General features: G+C 40.9%; 1 protein-coding gene across 10 annotated transcripts in view; it reads right to left on the reverse strand.

Moving 5' to 3' along the window:
• LOC117256214 (inositol 1,4,5-trisphosphate-gated calcium channel ITPR1) overlaps nt 1–21,455 on the reverse strand; it is a 100,822-nt gene extending 79,367 nt beyond the window's left edge. For 7 of the 10 annotated variants that reach the window (XM_078162269.1, XM_078162160.1, XM_078162293.1 and 4 more), the window contains exons 1-5: nt 21,097–21,454; nt 19,203–19,314; nt 14,732–14,802; nt 916–1,025; nt 200–286 (exon numbers count right to left, since the gene is read on the reverse strand). In XM_078162269.1, the coding sequence (XP_078018395.1) occupies nt 200–286; nt 916–1,025; nt 14,732–14,802; nt 19,203–19,314; nt 21,097–21,403 (687 nt within the window). In that variant the 5' untranslated portion in view covers nt 21,404–21,454. Of the gene's footprint in view, nt 1–199; nt 287–915; nt 1,026–14,731; nt 14,803–19,202; nt 19,315–21,096 lie in introns of all 10 variants that reach the window. The other 3 variants (XM_033625496.2, XM_033625494.2, XM_078162089.1) reach the window with 2 other exon arrangements.
• Between the last annotated feature and the right edge of the window lie 44 nt (nt 21,456–21,499).

A 21,499-nucleotide genomic window follows, 5' to 3' on the forward strand; every position in this document is an offset into this window, starting at 1 on the left:
AATACTAGAACAGGCAATTTATGTTATTTAATGGTTAATACTGGGGATCATGCTAAACAGGCATTTAAGCTGAGGCATACTTCAATTTTAAGATAAGAGGTGGAAGTCATCTCAGTTTAATCAACAACTTTGTGGAAGTCTAAACAAAGTTTATCTGACTAAATACCAAGAGGGTGATGACTATTTCGGGGGAACAAACCTGAATGACATTCCCGTACTGAATTACTGATCCGAGCAGCTTTTTGTTTTCAGAGTCATTCTGCTTTTTCTCCAAGTCAGCTGCATGCTGGAAGGCAAGAATGACATAAAAAGAGGAGGAAGTCAAAACTTAAGGTCATAAATCTCACACCAACTCCAGCACTGTTCACTGATATGCACAGTAATGCGGTAAGAAGAATTTGGTTGGTTAGCTGTAAAACAAAGCATGGTAGTAGCAAAGTTCTTAGCCAAAAATTCACGCCTTTACAGAGGGGCTTTAACCAAAAACTCTGACTCACGTCTCCATGGAAACGCAGTAGAGATTGCAATCTTCCATTTTATGACTGTGTGGTCAGATAGCAGATTGCTTTAAATGGTATTGTGCCGCAGCAGAAAGAGAGAAAGGAGAGTGTAGAGGGCAGAAAGGTAGGACAGTAGGAGTGAAAGGCTTCAGAAATGTCTATAAAAGGACTTTAAGGGTAGGTTTCAGAGTTATTATGTATATTTGATGAGCTGGAATTGTAAACTGAAGTGCATACTGAACATTTCTATATATTCACTGTGCAGCTTTGAGACAAAACCAAGACTTCTGAGAAAGTTAGTCTCCTGCAGCTCTGCCCCTGTCTCTTCATCCAGTGAACCCCGAGGACAGGTCTGTGTGTGGCATACTGGTGTTTAGTGACTCCAAGGAGGCGAATATGTTGTCACTTCACTTACATGGAGCTTGTTGAGGAGCACCGTGTCTGTGTTCCCTCCGGGCTTTGCCGCTTTCCAGAACTGCTTCTGGGCCGAGTAGCGGTTCATGGGACACAGTCTGAACAGACAGTCTGGTTGGAGACAGAAATAAATACAGAGATAAGGATGCACTGAGAGAGAGAAGCAGAGATAGAGAAAAAGAAGGAGATGATGGAATACAGATAGATATTCATGTTAAGCAGACGGACAGAGAAGGGGAAAAAATAGACTCTCATAATCAAGTGGGGGGGAAATGGAGTCCAACCGCAATGTTTCCAGCTAAAACAGAGTGTAAACAAAACATGCTGATACACTGTGAATGAAGCCTGGAAATCAAATGTCAGTGCTACAAGTTAGTGAAGCTTGACTTCACATAGAACACAGACAGCGGTCTCCTGGGTGAAAGTCCTGTGTTTATTTCACCCATGCATCCACCCCGACCTCCTCTCTACATGGACTTTGTTGCTATTTATACTACATCACCTGACTTCCTCCTTTGCTCCCATCATAATTACTACAGCCATGAGAGCTCACCGCCCAACTAAAATAAATACGGGTAGCGATAAGCTGCTTGTACCATAAACTGTATAAAAGAAGTGGATGTAGCCTCTAGGTCTGAAAAGTGAAGCCAACGACGAAGTGCCTTTAGCTTGTATTCTTTCTAATGGCCAGCAGGGGGCAATTCCACTGTCTGCAAACAGAAGTCACACTGTGTAAAGCTTAATGAGAAAAGGACCCCACTTCTAACTTGATTAACTTAACTTGATTTATTACCTCAGCAAACATTTTCTTCATGAGCTTATGGTCTCAGTCCCTGTTTTCAAGTCTGCCTCAATTCAGCATGATGTTAATTTTGTCAATTATAGTCCAATTTACAGTAAGACACACGACAAAGCAGGGGTAGGCTTTGGGGCGTGGCTATCTTGTGATTGACATGTAGCCACCACAGCGGCCTATCAATCAGGATAGAGGTGTAGCAATGCATTTTCCCTAGAGCTCCACCCACCTGTCCTATTATAGTCAATTCTGGCTCAAAAAATAAATGAATTAATAAATTTGTAATGGCAAAAATGCCTAACTCAAGGCTTTAAAACAGCAGTTCACAAACCAATGGGTGATGTTACAGTGGTTACGTCCACTTATTTACAAAAGAACTGTGGTGTCGTTTGGGGGAGGACTGTTTCCAATTAACAGGTTATATCTCATTTGTCAGGTTAGCTTTTCACAAAGGCCGCAGTCCGCAACATGTGGATGCACCTTGCCTGTAAATCTAATGTCAGCGCTACAGTGTAGGAGACGGGTCACAGCAGCTGCTTAGTTGCTACAACAAAACGATACACAATGTTCAATAAGCGGAATATCTACAACAAAACGTGAAATAAGACGACAGGCTTAACTAAATAAATGACCCCTCTTTGACATGTCAAGTGATGCATTCAAAGACCTAATAACAAAATCATATAAACACACACTCCTCTCTGTGATCCCATCCATGCACGTGTGCACACTTGCATTTTAAACACATATTCACTATTCTGCTGAAGGGAGATCAAAGGGCTTTGTCTGCTTCAGGTAGGAGCAATGAGGGACAGGGAAGCGTGTGTGTGTGTGTGTGTGTGTGTGTGTGTGTGTGTGTGCATGATATACAAGTATAGTAATATCTGCTTACACCCTGCAGTTAGACTGGGGTAAGTGACAGTGCACAATGTGTGTGTGTGCTACGATGTGACACAGCAATAAGCCGCCGTCGGTCAGAGTTCGTAACCCCAGCAACCGTGAGACAATGCTGTCGTCAGCAGCATGGCTCTGATGGTGCTGCTCATTTTCATACGTACTGTAGAAAGAAGGCTGGAGGGAAAACAGCCCTTTAATTTGCATGTGGACACAGTTATAGCATAACAGAGTTCCTCTTCTGTATTGCAAGACTTCCTCCTCAGTATCAAGCTGCACAGCAGCTGCAACTGAAGCACACTGAGACTTTTTACACCGTCTTAGTTTAGCTTAACTAACTACAATTCCCTGCAGAGTTAAACTTCTGTCCCATCAGCGACTCCTCCCTCCGAGTCCTGGCTTTCCTCTGTCCTCACCTCCCATCAGAGCAAACTCTCTATTCTGAGAGGGCGAAAAGAGGAGGAAAAAGAACAATCCGTCCATCCTTCCCCCATTCTCTCTCTCTCTCTCTTTCCTTCTCCTCCTGCTATGGCTGCTGTAACATGACCAAATAAGGCCAGCCCAGAGAAGGGGAGTGGGACGACTTAGGGAGAGAGAAGAGGGTGGGGACTCCCTGTCTTCCCCCCTTGATATTCTGTCATCCCTCCTTCTCTTTTCTGAATTCCTCTAACCATTTCATGTACCACTCACTAATGGTCTCTATCTTGCAAATCTTCCTCTCACTCCCCTCCAGCCTCCTTGTCAGATATGGTTTACTTTAGTCTGAGCTAAAATACAGTTAGAACAACAGGGAAAAGGAAGTGAAAGAGAAATGAGGAAGACAGGAAGAGAGTGAAAGAATGTGACACAGAGAGAGTGCAAAAGGAGGGTGAGGAAGAGCAGAAGTGGACCTATGTGCTAAATAAACTGGTGTTTATGTGAGCCCCACATATGTTCACACAAGCTGATGAAACTCAAGTTATTTCTCACCAGATCAAACTAGCAAGTGTAAACACAACATAAAAATAAACACACACACACACACACACACACACACACTGGAAGCCCCCTTCTGTCAAGTGAGCTTCCCTTTCATTGGACGCAGCCTTTTTATCATGCCCTAAACACACAATCACAGCTGCAATATGAATGCAGTGTGTAGCGGATGATCAGGTCGCACTGGAGGTTTGACTTTGATCTCAGTCAGCTGGGAGAAAAAACAGAATACTGAAATCGGGGTTGAGAATTCCTTCTGGGGTCACTGCGCAGGAGAGGTAGGACTAGTCCCCAGGGCAGAAAACTCAACATTCCTCTAACCTCAAACTATCTTTTTAAGAACTCCTGCCCCATAAACATCTCTTTATTTAGTACTTAAATATCTATTTGGGTTAATAAACAAAGCCTCTTTGATACTCGCTGCCCTGCCTGCACTTACTAACCTCAAATCGTGTAGCCCAGTGGAACGCATGATGAAAACTAAAAACATTCACAGTGTTGTTTGGGGCAAAGCCAATGCAAGTCTCAAGTCCTTCAGGGCAAGACATCTACATTTTAAGTAAATTAAAAGCGAAGTAAAGGTCTTTGAGGCCTCTGAATGCCAACTATTAAAATTACATTGCATTTAAACATTTGTCTGTGTTTATAGTTTACAAAGCAGAGACCAAGTCCTGTCACTGCGAAGGCCTGAAGATAAAGGGGCACACCACAAATTTTAAACACCCTGTGGAAACAGATGCTGTGGCTCTGTAGGGAGCTTCCTGATGTCTGAGAATATAATCCTCATGGTGTCATCCTCAATTTGCTTTATGGGTGGTATGGCATCAAGCTTTTTTGGAACTTGACCCCTAATGGATGAAATGTCACAATATCTACATCTTCAGCTACTTTGTTTTTTGACCATTCTTTTTTTCCACCTGTGTCACTTAAGCTGTCCAGCTTATAAAGTGCAAAACCAAACTGCAGAAATATCCCTTTAAAGCAAGAGTTTGATAAGAAGATCAACTCTCTCACTATCATGTCTGTCTGTTAAATATGAACATCCAGCAGCCAGGTAGCTTAGCTTAGCACAAAGAACAGAGAAAATAAACAAACAAATCCACTTTCCAGGTCTTGTAAAACACTTCAATTACAGGTTATATCCCATTTGTTTACGACAATATAAGATCAAACTTTATCCTGAAATAAATTGTTGTGCTGCAGTTGCAAACTTGGAACAGAGCAAATACATAAAAAGCATCCAAAAACCTCTAAAAAACGACAATTTGCTGTTTTACAGGCGGTTATGTACCAAACAGTTTCTTGGCTATATCAGCTGCTAGGCAACCGTCATGCTTTACAGGTACTGGAAGGCGGTTTTGAAGGTAACACACCTTGTTAGTGTGTGATTATGGAGGGCCGTTCTATTCTTTTTTGTCGTTTTGTTGCTAAACTTTGGACTTTCAAGTCTCAAGCTGAGTCAGCTTTTCTGTGGTCCAAGTCAAGTCCTCGTCAAAGTCAAAGTCCTCATTTTTTTGTGACTTGAGTCTGACTTGAATCTAAGTCTCAGGTCTCCAACTATAGCTTCAATTTGTGCTATATTTAGGAGCCGGTGTTTTCAGCCCGTATATAGTCAAAGTGATGTACACTGAGTTATGCTTGACAAGGCAGGACTTTGATCCATTAGTGGTCAGTATGCGGAATATATGAACACAGAGTTATGCCAGGGTTATACCGGAGTTTCATAACGATAGCATGATGACGCATGGTACAAAGATGTTATGCCTTAGCAGTAATTACCCTTCTTGAACAAACTCTCAAAAACACTGCTCCCTCTCTCACACTCTGCTGAGCAAAGAACAGCTGACTTCAAACTGTGGAAGATGGTGTTAGATTCTGGCACCTTCTTCAAGCATTAACAGAGAACAAGCTTTGTGCTGATTACATGCATGGCAAGTGTGAACATCTTAGTGAGCATGACCAGAAAGTAACAGTTTCTTTTTTTCTGTGACTGTCTACCTTTAATGTAATAAACTAATCTGGAAAGATGTAACAACTTATTTGTTTACAGTCCTGAATATCATCATATTGTGTGAGTGATGAGACAACAGACAACAAAACATTTATTATACATATCATTTATTACCCTTCAACTGAAACGTAATCAGTATTTACCTTCAATTTGCAGAGTTGACACTAAAAGGTTATTTTTTCACATTCATCTGTAGATGGAGGAAAGTATCTGCGCTCACCTTAAACCTGAGTTTAAAACATATCAAGCGGCAGCCTCTGGAAAAATTAAGCAAACGCGGAAGTGCCAAAAACTGCAGTTCCTCTAATGGCCACTTGAGGCTGGCTCCAAGAGTGAATCAATCCCCATAGATCCCCATGTTAAAATGCCTCATTTAAAAAAGGAGAAATAAACATGTTTACAGCCTGATACAAAAAACGGTTTTGATCTCTATAGCTTATTTAAACATTCATCACAACTGTAAGGAGAGTGAATTTTTATATAACTCATCTGTTGAAACTTGTCCAAACATGGTCACCTCGGGTTACTATTGGCTCTGAAAATCCAAGATGGCGACAGCCAAAATACCAAACTCAAGGCTTCAAAACGGGTGTCCACAAATCAGTGGGTGATGTCACAGCAGCTACGTCCATTATTTCTATACAGTTTATGGTGTCTATTAAGGCATGATTTGTTACGTCACGGCTAGTTTAGAAGCCAATCATGGTTCAATATGTGACTTATACTAGTGTGATATGGAAACGTGAAGCTGTCAGTGCACGTACACTGAGAATGGACTGCTGAGTGAAGTTGGAGACATCTTGTGTCCAGTAGTTAAACTTTTGAAATGAGCACTATTTGCATATTTATTCAATCAACAAAACGCAAATGGGGAGGAGGGGCTCACACTGACACTCAGTTTTTCCATATAGCTCCTCTACAATGACCATCCACTGTCCTGGACTTGGAGGGTCACGTTTCAGCCAGTTCCTAGTAATGGCCTTTTTGCATGCCAGTATAAGGATTTTGAACAGATTAGTGTCCTTCTTGGAATTACGTCCTCAGGTATTGATCCCAAGTACACAATCCGTGGGTCCTTTGGGATCTTGTAACCTAAAACTCTCTCAAGGATTGGAATAATTGTATTGTCCTTTTATACATGACCAAAATATATGTGAGTGATTCACATACGTCTGCCCACAGAATCTCCAACAGTGCTGTTTACCTGATTGTTTGCATTTTGTATATGGCATGATGAAAAATTAAATTATATTCTTCCAGACAAATTCTCTCCTTCTTTTGGAGAGGGAGTGACATGCAGCAAAGGGCCACAGGCTGGAGTCGAACCCGGGCCACTGCGGCAACAGCCTTGTACATGGGGCGCCTGCTCTACCACTAAGCCACCGATGCCCCATTCTTACATGTATTTAACATGTCTAGATGGAGCTTTAAATTAGTTTTGGATCTCACCTGGTGGGTTGGCAGATGAGGAAGAAGTACTCTGATCTTTTACTTGAGTAAAATATGTAATACTCCAGTGTAAAAATACTCTAACAAATAAAAATCCTGTATTTAAAAATTTACATAAATAAAATAAACAAAGTATTGACATAAAAATATACTTAAAATACTGAAAGTAAAAGTACCCATTATGCAGAATGGCCTGTCTCAGAATTGTATTATAATATTGAATGAATTATAATTATTGATGCATTAATGAGTTCTTCATTTTACTTTTGCAGCTGGAAAAGGTAGAGCTCATTTGAATTACTATACATACTGCTAGGTAGCATATGAATTTACCCTCCACGGATAAATTAAGTTTTATCTTAATCTCTAATAATATGTGATAACTTGTTGATTTCATTTTCAATCATCTGAATCTGCAAAGTAACTCAAATTGTCAGATAAATGTAGTGCAGTAAAGAGTACAATATGTGCCTCTGAGATGTAGCAAAGTAAAAATTTAAGTAGCAGAAAATGGCAATACTCAAGTAAGTACCTTAAAGTACACTAGTACCTCAAAGTTGTACTTAAGTAGGTGTGTGACTAAAAGTACTCAATTACTTTGCAGCACTGTGTTGGTATATCAGTGCTATCATGCAATCCTGCTTTGAGTGGTCTTGCACAAAGGCCGTAGATGACTCAGAGGGATCACTAACACCAGCTCTTTAGACGTGTACAGTTCAATAAAAAGCCAATAAAAAATCCTGCACTCACTGACAAACTTCCCAGACTTAAGAGAATCAAGAGGAAGATGCTTGTAACCGTGACGACCATAAAAACTATTGAGAGGATGTTCAGTCAACAGAGATGATTTAGCCTACCTCTAAGGCAGTTTTATCAGAGAGCAGAAATGACACAACAATCTGACGCTGTAAGAGGAGCAACGACAATACACGACAGCTTTTAATTAGATGTAGTGGGTGACAGCACGGGGCTGCATAATTCACAATGGTACACAATCTAAAGGTCATGGTTTCAAGTGCAGAACAAGTAAAGACTAAAATACAAATTTCCATGTCATCTCATCTACATTGTCTGCTATCCTGTCATAAATGCAGCCAAAGCATATCACGCAGGACAAACGTCGTGACGTGTCTACAAAGTAGTCATCAGTGAGGCCTCCATGCAGTAATTAGACGACATCAAACTGGCCAGGGACCTGGAGAAACACACTGCATAATACTTCTTCTATTCTGTGTTAAATCAACAACATCCTCGATGATCTGGTTTGTTTAAAAACCACTGTTCACTCCAAGGTTCTTGTCCTGTTGGAGATATTATAGAGGAAGCAACTAATCACTTGTAGTGCATCTAAGACAATAAATGGGACTACCGACAACTGCTCCCCTGTTTCCTGCAAGACCTCTTCTCTCTCAATAGACAGGAAAGCAGTATATGTGGGTATTAGGAGAGGAAGGGACTAAAGACAGAACCCTTCCTGGTGTTTATCTCGGATGAACCACCCAACTAGTCTGCAGTATGTCTCTGACGGTTTGGGCTGACAAGAGATAGGTGGTGGCGAAGACTTGCTGCTGCAAAGTTTGCTGGCTTAGGGAGGTTTAAATGTTTCTGTTTACGTGCAAAAGGCATATGAGGAAATGAGATATGAAATGAGACGAGAAAGAAAAAACAAACAACCCAAGAGTTGTAGACATGTAAAGCCAGGACAAAGGACATGCTATCCACTGTAATAGTCTTCACATGCTATTGGTTTAGTGAGGAACATGTCAGGATAATAACAAACAAGCAGAAAAATCAGCTCTTCCTATACAAGCAGGGGATCCTTTGATGCCCTCGTCTTTGTGTTTTGTTTAAGATTTTTGAGCTTTTATCAATCTTTTTCCCTTTCCCCCAAAGATTTTGGATTTTGAACCTTTTTGATATAAAATGTCATTATATCCTACTAGGCATTTGTGTGACATTTAGCACATGAATTATTGAGTTATGGCCAAAAACATGCTTTGTGAAGTCACAGTGACCTTGACTTTTGACCACCAAATTCTAATCACTTCATTATTCAGCCCCAGTGGATGTTTGTGCCAAATTGGAGGAAACTCCTCAAGACCTTCTAGAGATATTGCGTTCATGAGAATGAGACAGACGTAAGTACAGACGTATGAAAGCACCGGACAACCCGAAAACATAATGCCTCTGGCCTAATGGAACTAGATGGCACTCAGTTTGTGCTAACAGCAATGTCTCTTTCCAGAAATCATGACCTGGTTACTGAAAATAATCCACAGACCTTGTTGTGATCTGTTTCATGTAGGAACTATTTTCTTTTGTCCAAACTACACCCTCCAACCGTATCACTGCACTGAAGGAAGTGTACATCTACTGCTAGCTCACCTAGCACCACTGAGCTAGCTAACGTTACAGCTCAGCAGAGGACGCCATTGATGTTTACATCTTGTGCTGTCCTGGGCACAAACCTTTCGTCCATGAGTAAATGCATGCTCACTTGTGTGCAGTGACACGGTTTGCAGGTGTAGTTTGGTAGAAAGAAAAAAGTACCTGCATGAAACTGCTCACAACAAGGTCTGTGGATTATCTTGAATAAACAGGTCACAATTTCTGAAAAGAGAAATTGCTATTGAGTTTTTTAAAATGTACTTTTTGACGCTTTGAGCACCAAAAAGCAAGTGCCATCTAGTTCAATTATATTTGAGAGAAGGCAGACGTCTCTACAGCCGATATCTCCAACACTTGGCAACTCACACCCAAAAAATCTAGACCGATGAATAGCACTACAGGTGAGAGGAAAAATATGTATTATTGATTTGGGTTGAACTGTCCTTTTAAGCATTTTTCAACAATAAACCACTCAAACCAAGTCTTTTTTCATCAATATGTAAGCAGGCAAAAACAGAAGCATGGGATGATGATTGATGATTCAGTAAAGGAAAATTAAAAGCGGGTGACATTTGAACAATGCAGCATTCAATCTACCCTGCTACTTCAACACACAACAGAGAGAGCTGCCATCACAGAAACTTGGACTAAGGCTGACATTTAAACAACTGAGCGTCGACATATAAATCACAAGTAATCAAAAAATTGATTATCTTGAACTACTTATACAAAGTGCTTTCTCTGCTGCTCTGTATACTCTGCAGTCAGTGCACTATCTGAGTGTGTGTGTGTGTGTGTGTGTGAGATGGCATTTCAAATACTGTCCGGTTGAAACACAAAGCAAGGCTCCTTGTGTCTCAGCATATGCACACAGACTACATGAGTGAGAGTGTGATTGTGTGGTGGGGTGCTTGTGTTTACATTAGGGGGAAATGTTACGCATACCTCAGCAATGACAGTGTAAGGCCTTGCATGTGGACATGGCTAGACTGGCCTTGTGCCCTCATAGCATCCACTAAGGAGGATTATCCCTACACAACTGTGTCGCTCTCAAACAGCTGAGGAGCCTCCCAAACAAGGAGGAACAGAGGAGTGTTCGCTCTGCCAGAGGACACCCGCAGGACTTGAATTAGGAAGTTTGGGGGGAAAAAAAATGTAAGTATATGTAAGCACACTTATCCAGACTGTGTTTGTGGATGTTTAAACTAGGAAAAACCAGTTTCTTATTTGGTTTTATTAACATTTCACACATCTCAAGGGTTCTGCATGGCAAATTCAAGTCTGTAAGGCACATAGTTCATCAGAAGTTAAACAAATGAGGATCTCAAAGCACACCATTTTATTTATAAACCGCCTGCGAGACTGTACTGCAGATGTAGCACAGGCTTCAAATGTAAATTTCACATGACCTTGGCTCAGCCCTGACGATGACCTGCCTTTGCTGTTGTGTATCATGAACCTTGAATGCATTTAATATGTACACATCTGCAAAACATGTTGTCAACTATCTAACTCAGCATCAGTTCAACAGTATAAGAAACAATCTTATTGATTCAAAATGTGACAACTTGCAAAGTCTTCACACTCTATGCAAATAGACAGTGATGATTTTTGGCTCGCACACACTTGCGCCAGGGACACTACATTAAGTATAAACCAAGCTTAGTAAAAAGGAGTCCAACTGAGGCATTTTCAAAAACAACCAAGATGGCTGCAACTGATGTGGAACTTTCTGATAAAGTACTATTGCTATCAAATGCTGATGGCAAAGACATGTTGATGCTACACTATCACAGCTCATCTCTGCACGCTGTAGTCTGTTTACAGACTAGACGTTCTAGGTCTATCCAATTGCGTCTTGAGGCTTTTTGATCTATGGCCATTGATAACGCCTCTTAGAAACTGAAATGAACTGAGGGGTTCCTGGCTGCGGTAACAGGACACAGGCGTCACGAGACACAGTAAATTAAACAAAATGGCCCCTGCTTATGCTTGTGACATTATTTTTAGAATCTCTCCTCCAAAACTCACTGAAGTTAGGTCAATACATCCTTACAAAGGTGTTCTGGCTGATAACCGACCTATCTACAGATTACTAGACTAAATAAAGATTGTTTACATAAATGGGGAGATATCTTTGGAGGAATTGCTGTACATCCATCCAAAAGAGTTTCGCAGACTTGGCAAGCAGCACTGAAGCTGCTGAGGCTTGTGGTGGTCTGACTCCATGCTAAGACACTTCCTGTTGGATTTCTCTTTAATTTACCACCCACCTGTAGGTATAGCTTCACTGTAACCTCTTTTAGTTGTTTTAATGATCCTATATGTCCCATCTTTACCTGTTTCTGACTGCTGTTACACATCCAGAGAGCTCTTACAGTGACATGAGGGCCTCTCCGGGTCAAGACCAGCTGACATGGTGAAGGACTTACCAACGTGTTACAGAGACACATATACAATTAAAAAAAACTCTCTTGAACGTGCCTCTTTGGCCACAGTTTCATTGTGTGTGTTTTTTGTAACTGCATAAAAAAGTTTAGATGAAAAAAAAACAGGTCAAAACTTCTACCACATATCTACAATATACTGCAATAATTTCAAAATTGGAAAAGACATCTAGTGTCCTGCGGTAGGTCGGACTGAGCACAGGGCTTTCCCTCTGAGTGCACTGTACCTTGTGATGAGTTTTCTAAGTAAGTCAAGGGAAAACGGAGTGTGGGAGGATGGGAGATTAAATGAGGCAAAGTGATTAGTGAAAGCCTTCCTGTGTAAGTGAGCCAATAGGCAGCACCCTCGCTACAATCACGTTTGGGTGCCCAAAATAACCATACAGAAGATTATAATGAAATCTGCTAACAGTTTGGATTGTTCATGATTTAAACTCTCGATTCCCATATAGTACATACACACACACGCTGTCCAAGTCCAGCACAATTACTGTAAGAATTAATCTGCATCTTATGCTTTTAGAGCCGGTTCATATCCGAGACAGACAAACACAATGACTGAACCATGAACTAAACTGTAGATGTTAATGCTTGGATTAGATGGAAATCTGCAGATGTTAGAAACTGCTGGTGTGTTTTTGCCACCTCTCTGTCCTGGTCTATGGAATAAACCTGACAGTTGTTGAAACACACAGAGCAACAGAGTGAGACAGCAAAAGACTCGTCCTTCGTGCTGCTGCAGGAGATGGAGGTATCATTCTGCAGCCTGTGTTTATTGTGGTGACAGCAATTGCCTCTCAGGGGTGATAACCTGTCCTGGGACACCAGAGAGCCACTGAAGAGCTGAGCTGTGTGGGCAGCACTCAGATCAAAGCTTTCTACTTTCTAAATATGGAGCATTCTTTTTCATACTCTGGAGAGAGCGGATAGCATCCTAAATGCAAAGTGTGAGCATGTGTATTGCTCATTACCCAACAAGTCAGACTGATACAACACTCTAAAGTCAAGTTGTTTGACATTGCAAAGGCCAATGGATTTGATAGATCAAATAAACATCCTTACCCCGAAGAGACCCGCAGGACTCCCAGCGATCTCGGCCGACATTTCTGTCTGTAACAGGCTGTGGTGCATTCAGTTTTTAAGCTAGCGTGAATGTAGTGGTATAATGTGAAAGTAGACAACCTGATGCATCCATTGGTGTCATCAATTGGCAACTATGTCATGCTGGCTTTTCTGTAGGGGGCTAAATAATGCTCCAAAGACAAAACTGGCATAGACATTTTTAAGAGGCAGTTAATTGACCTCTTACCTCGAAATATCTGAATACAAATGGGTTTTATGGGTACTGACAAGTCTCCTCGTTACAGACATGCCCACTTTGTGCTAATCCCATGCAGCTTCTTGCAAGTTGCAGTTTTTATATATGCAGTGTTAATTTTGCTACTCTAAAAATGCATTCTTTAAATACTTAATACTGCACTGGGGACCCTAAACAGTCTTTCATTGTATGAAACCATTTTTTGAAACTGGACCTCACTATATTAAATGACCTACTGTGACCCTTAGGATAATCACAGCCTGATGAAAATTTACAATCACAAACTAGAGACCTTGAGCAATCAGAGGATATATACTTTTCATAAACACATTTACAGTTAGGGGGTTTCTGAGAAATTTCCTGAACATAAGTGCTCACCATCCAATCATGAAAAAATGCAATTCTTAGAAAGCTCCAAATGTCAAAAAGTTTTGATTCTTAATTACAGCATGGATTTTTTTATGGTGTTGCTCAAGCTCTTGGTTTCTTAATGCTTTATTATGGAGAAATTGTTAACCATTTATATCAGTTTTTAAGTGGTCAAAAATGGCAAAATGTTGCATCAAATTTGTGTAACAAATGGTATCTACATAAATATTGCTGCAACAACTTATGAGACATAACTGAACATGGGAATGGCCATCATATACTTCCATCATAATGTTCTAAGCTCCCATATACTCTCAAAGATTGAATAGGCGCCTAACCAAAACACAATGATAATCACAGATTTGTGACTATAAAGTTGACACGCAGTGCTGCATCTCAAATTAATCTTCAGGTTCCCAGTTTTCAGGTGATGTATACAACAAATATTTGACACACTGTCTCCACCTAAAGATCCCCTGTCCCACTAAAAAAGACAAGAAAGGGTCTATTGTGGGTCTCTGAGGGATAATCTATCAGACATAATTTACCCGCCAGCAGTCCAACAATGTTGCATGTTTTCAGTCAAATATTTATTCAGAAGTGACAAAGTAAGAACTCAGGCTTCATACTTTGTACAAGAACCTGTGAGATATACTGCACAGCCTTCAATACACTCAAACTCCCTGTACAAAGTCAGGCCCGGCCTCTCCCCAGAGACATAAACCTCCAGCCTGAGAACCGAGGGTCATGAGTTCCACTTCCTGCATGGGGGCTAATAATAGCGAGTTCACCCAAAGAGGCATCTCAAGGCTTTTGTTTGAAAGGCAGCTTTTCAAGCGTGTTGTTTTCCAACAAATCAACATCAGAGCTGATTCTCTCCATCTGCCTCCATCTCCACTGGCGAGGTGTGCGAGCGAGCGTACACAGCTATAAACACATGCATGGGTGCAAAAGCGTGTGCGTGCAACACGCACACATGTCATTAACATAGTCAAAGGCAGCCCTGTTTGAAGTCCAGCGGGCAGAGATATTGTGGCTGTCACCAAAGAAACACAGCATAACAGATTCAGCGGCGTCTCTGTCTCGAAGCCCACAGTGTAAACAGACAGCAGTGTGTGTGATGATGTCAGGCCTCAGGAGGACGAGGGGAGTCGACTGTGTGTTTCTTACCTCTGAACTTCTTTGGAGGGTTGTTGAGGTCCCCTGCGTCAGGCTGGACAACGCAGCGGTCATCCACCAAGCTGCAGACATAGACACATAATAATATAGTTAATCACTGATATCAATCTGTGTTTCACGTCTGTATTTTGTTTAACTTAATGTGAATATTTGGGTATAATTAAGTATGTATGTATTCTCTCTCATGACTAGGGGTGTAACAATACATCAATCTGGATGTCAATTCAATGATCAATGATCCAACAGCATTAATGCAAATAAAAACATCACTACAAATTGTCATCTTTAAGATGCGCCTTTTTTACAATCCCCATGGCCTTTGTGTCACCATTTCCGTCCAATTACACCTCCTTCCTAAACATTCAAACAGCGCTAGCGGCCTTGCACCAGGCATGGTGCAAGCATGCAGCCAAGAAAAAGGCAATGAGGATATTTACTGATATCATCTCATCTTGACCGCAGGCCCCTGAATTTATTTAAAATTGTATGGTGGCAAACTTTGTTATATCAGCAAATATTGAATCATTATCCAAAGAATTGATATAATCATGATGAAACCAGTGCTTAACACTCCTACTAATGACACACCCAGCTGCCAGGATGTCATCATAAAGTGGGGCTGCAAGTTAGATAGATGATAGCTAGCTAGATATGTAGATAGATGTACTTTACTGATCCCAAGTTGGGAAATTATTTTGTTAAAGCAGCAGTTTATTAAGGCATTGGACAGTGATACACATATTACACTAGAAGAGAAAAAAATGGCTCAATAGAAAAAATTAACCCTCAGCTTATTCTGTAAGAATAAGATATGTCTATGAAAAATCCATACAATATACAACACCAAGAATATACTATAATACACTATAAATTAACTAAAATAACAATGCTAAATACTAAAAAATAGTGAAAAAAATTAAATATATCAATAGGATAACATAATACAAGTGTATATATATTAACAAGTGTGCAAATTTGTTGAAGCTTTAAGAATGCAGTGACGTAAAGTGGAAGAATGAAAATTTTCCAGTAGAGTTTAGTTGGGACAGAACTGTACAGCTGAGAGTTCTCTGTTAGACAGAGGTGAGGTGTTGTAAAGAGATATTGCTTTGGGCAGGAAAGATTTCCTGTATCTGTCCTCTCTGTTATAGAAAGAGCTCCGCTGTCTGTCCAGCAGGTGGTGGAGAGGGTGGTCGGGATTATCAGTAATGGATAACTGTTTGTTCAGTGTCCTCCGCTCCATCACAGCCTCAAATGTGTCTGGTTTGCAGCAAATAATGGAGCCAGCCTTCTTAATCAGTTATGTTGAGTTATTATGTTTTTGTTATTTATTCTTGAGCCGAAGTAATTAATCAAATTACAACACGAGAACACCAACCGCAAAAAATAATCAAATTCTATTTTAATCCACTGATCTCTTAATAAGTTATGTTCTTAAGCATAAAGTGCCAAAAGTTAAGTGATTATAGCTTCTCAAATGTAAATATTTGGTAGTTTATTCTTCTATGGAGTAATAAGCAGAATATTCAGAAATGAAAATAATTGTTAGTTGAAGCCCTAAATTACTCATTTCTGAATTATTTCTGGATTAATAATTCAATGTAGTGAGTGTCAAAAAAACTAAAAAATGCCTGTCAAAAATGCTCCAACACAAATGTGATTTAATTTACACAGGCGAGGTAGGCGAGTAGAAATTTTGCTAGAAATTTTTCTCAATTGATTAATGTTTTGATAATCAAATGAATGATTAAATTGGCTGACGTTATCAGCACAATAATTAAGAATCATTCACAAATATTTATAGAGATGTATTGTTATGTAACTCTGCTATCTGAGCTACTGTATGCCACTCCATCTCTATAATCCCTGTGGGTTTGTGTGTAAACTGGTTTGGGTGTGTGTTAGTGGCCAAAACAAAGCATCCCAACAAAAGCTCCTGCAGTAAAAAACTCCACTGGCATTTCCTACTTTCATTGAGAGCTCTGACATAGCTGCGGCATATTTATTCTGAGACTCCACACAATAATGAAAATCATTCTGGAATGGATGACCTGTGGGCAGGCTGGAATTTCTGGTGACAAATTTAACTTTTACTGGCTTAGAATAACACTTGTCTGGACACGGGCCAAATCCCACATCCATTTCAAGCCTTTTTCCCGGGGAATGTCTACAGTTGTCCAAACAGACCCGTCTACTGCTCCAGACCGTACACCTCAAGGACCAAGGCTGCAGACTTAAATTAAAAAAGTGAGAAAATGTCCGCAAGTGTGAAGAAGAAATCACACAGACTATGTGTGTGTGAGCATGCGTGTGTGCATGTGTGTGCGGTCATCTGCATATGTGGACGATCATAATAACTTGCTAATCCAGTTAGCAATTAACATCAGTTTAACAGTTACACCTTTGAACAAACAGTGCAGGTCCTGTTGCAGGCTCACTGTACAAAGCAGCATTTTTAACATTTTTAACCTTTAATTTGCCCACAGACTCTGATCTCCAGTTACGAAACAGGAGCAGGGAATGCTGCTCAGCTGGAGACGCTGTAATTCTCATAGAGCCTTCTCTCTTCTCAATATGATTTCTTTCTCTAAGGGCAGATGATCTGGAGAATGCTGCTGAGTTGGTGGTTGTGCGTGGAAAAGATGGCTCCTGGCCAAATCTGTCATGACAGTTTTGTAAATATGTGCGCTTGTATGTGTATGTATGTGTGTGTGTGAGAGAGAGAAAGAGATTGTGTGTACGTGGGAAGTGCAGGAACTCGAGAAAGGCCACAATGTCTCTATAGTGACTCAGTCTTTGCTGTAGGTCATTCCATTTTTCATGAGCGGGGGGGAGGTCTTGGACACTAAGCTGATAGCCCTGCTAGCATTACGGATGCTACAATATACAGCATCTTCCTAGAAATATACTATGGTTTCTACTAGCAAAGCATTAACGCTAGTTTTGTCTTATTGCCCTGTTTTCACTCAGAACAGAAGAAGAAAGGTTAAATGCAACAAGTGTGTCAGTGATATCTTAAAGTAATACTTCACCCACAAAATGATCATTTGTGTATCACTTACTCACCCAAAGTTATGTTGAATTCATCTTTTCTCGCCAATGACTCCAGGGCAAACAAAGAATTATAAAAATTGAGAAAATTCATGATGAATTGAAGTAAAGGGGGTCTGCATTAAACAACAGCAAAACTATATCAAAATATCCATTTGCAGACTCTCACATAACTCATGCAGTATAAACCAAGTGTCATTTATCCAGTCTTATGGTCAGAACTTCCCAAACACATGCTTTTTCACTAAAACCTTACTATTTAAAACACACCACATAAACAGTCACACGCACAGATGAATAGCGCGCTTGGGCAAGCGTGTGCTTTTGAACTCAATGGAATGCACAAGCTGAGTTGAAACGCTTGAACTTGACCAGGTTCGCTAGTCATCAGTGTGTGTGACTGTGCAAGTGTTTTAAATAGTAAGGTTTTGGTGAAAAGGCCTGTGTTTGGGAAGTACAGAGCATGCGACTGGATAAATTAGACTTGGATTACACTGCATGAGTTGTGAGTTTGGAAACGGATGTTTTAGTTTTGCTGTTATTAAATGTGAAACCCTTTACTTCTCTTCAACAAGATTATTCTTCCATTTTGGATTCTTCACTTACTGTGGATGCATGCGAGAAAAACAAAGTTTTCTTCACGAATACAATGTCATACGGGATGAGTAACTGATAAACAAATTATCAAGTGTTCCTTTAAGACTACAATGCCCTAGGCCATTCTGCAATTCCCACAAATAGAGTAAATGATCAATACACATCTAACTGAACATCAGAACTGCTGTTATTGTGTTTATATGAGGTGGAACTAATGTACAAAAACAGCACAACATTGCTTTACCTGTGTGGGTGAATCAGTAGCTTGTAAACAGAGGTTTACCATTAGTGTTGTGTACTGCACGAAGCACCACCTCAGCATTTTTTTTTTCTCCCTTCAACTCTGCCCTCCCCACCCACTCCTGCCACCCTCTCACAAACACACACACACACACACTTTATCATTAACTGTGCATTTGCCGCCCATATATTTCCTTTTCTCCCAGCACTATCAGTGGCGGGGTCCGCCATGGCCAAGGCATCACATCAAAGGCCTCCTACTGTTTTCACAGCTTTCTTCCAAAAGATAAACTGCAATCTTACGTCCATTTATCTCCCCTTAACTACATATAATGCCTGTGACACATGCAAACAAACGTTTACACAGGGACTCAAAATCCAGAGATGCTCTTTCTAAAGGCACCAGAATTTGGTTATCACTAAATCAAACTTTCTAAAAAAGTGGTTAACAGTGGCCACTACTAGTGTGATTTCCTGCCTTACAAATGCTGCTCAGCTTGGAGTGAAACAGAGAAACCGAGAGAAGTGTGAAGCAGGCCCACACACAAATGTTAGGCCAGTGAGATGGACGTACCCCAGGGTGCTGATGAAACCATTGGTGGATCCCTCTGCGTACAGGGAGCAGATGTCCCCGATATGCAGGAAGCTCGACATTTTATCCGACATGTTTGACACACAGGGAACACCTACAGTGGAGGAAAGGAGAAAAAATTAGTAAAATGTTCCCAATGTTAGATGTGCTATCATCACAAAAGCATAAAGAGCTGGGGTGTAAGAAAATATTGATACACTTAAGTAATGCGATATTACGTTTATTGATTTTTTATTGTTTGCTTTTTATTATCTTAATTTGTTCACCTAAAGAATCGTGCACTTCTACTTTATTTTTTACTGATAGAGGCAAATGTTACAAGGTAGTGCTATGATGTTGATCACACTGTTCTGATTGGTAGTGTGTTCTTTATATCAAAAAAAAAGACAGAAAATTACCTCAAAGGGACAAAACGCCCCAAAAAAAGAACTACAAAGAGGCGCAAAACTTCCACAAAGTCTGTGTGTCTTGCTCCTGTGTAGGAGAGGTGGTGAGGCCTTTTTCTTAGCTGGACCCACTGTCTCATAATTGCCAATGCAAGGACCCATAAATTGATACACATTATGTCATGGACCGCCATAAGATTTTGCTTCAGGGACCCCCATCTGAAAAGATGTTGGTTGTTAGATATGATTAACAAGAATTCACTAGCTGTCAACTACAGTTGAGGAGACAACTGTGGAGGAAGTGAAACAATCTTATAATCAGAATAGTTATCACTCTTACTCATGCTGAGCTCAGTTCTATAGTAACTAGAGAAAATAAACAGTTCCCCATTTTTAGGGAAACCCCTGTAACTCCCTCAAGGACCCCTGACACATAGCTGAGAACCACTGCTTTATACTATAACCGTTTTCTTAAAATTAGATTTAAAAAGATCGCCTTGCTTACAGTATGGCAATATACTGAATCATCACCACTGTATTGTGATACTCACGTATCTCCAGATTATTGCCAATACACAGCCCTGCTAAAGAGCAGCAGAGGCATCCTTATTTCAAATCCCATTATGATAATATCTGTAATGATTGTGAAAATAATCTACAACTATTAAGATGCTGCTAAATAACACCAGTGGTGGATTCAGTTTGCATTTGCAGATATGATCATGTCAATACACTCACTAAATATCCACACACATATTCATATAGCCACTGAGTACTTAGCTGGCAGTGCAACTGTTAAAAAGCGAGGGTTCCCTCCCTGACAGGGTGAGACTTACTGATGCCACTCTCTCTATGTCTGGCTGCAAGGATTTGCATAGAAGCTGCAGGGAAATTCTCTGCTGTTACTGTTGCCTGTTTGTGTTGTGGTTTGCAGGGCTACACAGTTAATGATTAGGGAGCTGCAGCCAGCCACCAGGAAGGTTTGTGCACCTGCAACAGGTCATCGCCGCTACAGCTGATATGTGAGCAGTGCAGGGCCACCTCACTCAGGTTATCTGAAGCACTGCCTCTCACTGAGGTCGATAAATCACACAGAAACACACTCAAAGAAATGGCCGTGTGTTGCAAGCCCAAAACTGTGACATAAATCACGCAACGGTCAGCTATTACACAACAACGGTGCGCATCTTCCCTGCAGGCCTTTTGATCCCACCAATAAAACCCACAGGAAACTTGAGCAAACGCGAAAGCGCTGTCATTGGATTCGGCATCCGCAATCACACTTTCACAGTTAATCCCAAATGACTGTCGGACTCATTTCTTTGGTTGTTTTTGACTGTGTGTAAACGAGGACATCACAGGCGCTGGTCATGAGCTGGGAACATTTTGTTAACCATTTAAGGAGAGCGAACCAAATCTCTGTCCTCTCCGCTGCCAGCAGATAGAGATAGGAAGATGGTAAACTGCACAAGTTGTGCGCTCAACTTTACCTCGGTCGTGGTAAACGCTCGGGTGTTCAGCTTCTTCTGGACCGGCTAGGACAACATGACTGCGGCTCTCCTCTTCACCACCGGGCCGAGGGGCAGATCCAGCCGTCAGCGACTGTAATAATCCAGTTTTTAGTGTGTGTGTGTGTGTGACAGCTCTATCACCTTTCCGCGCCTGTCGGTGCTCCGGGGCTGTGTTCACTGAGGCAGGCAGCACACTGGCTCGGCTCAGCTGCCTGGCTCGCTGCCACTTCTTCTTCTTCTTCTTCTCAAGCGGCCGTAGTGTTGATAGCTGGGAAATGATGTCCATGTGGTCCCATCCCACCACCAGGGGAATCCAAGCTGTGCTCACACTGATTTTAACGGTGCAAAAAAAAAAAAAAAAAAAGTCTCCTGTTGGATCGAA

This window comes from Epinephelus lanceolatus, chromosome 1 (assembly GCF_041903045.1).
Source record: "Epinephelus lanceolatus isolate andai-2023 chromosome 1, ASM4190304v1, whole genome shotgun sequence".
NCBI lineage: Eukaryota > Metazoa > Chordata > Actinopteri > Perciformes > Serranidae > Epinephelus > Epinephelus lanceolatus.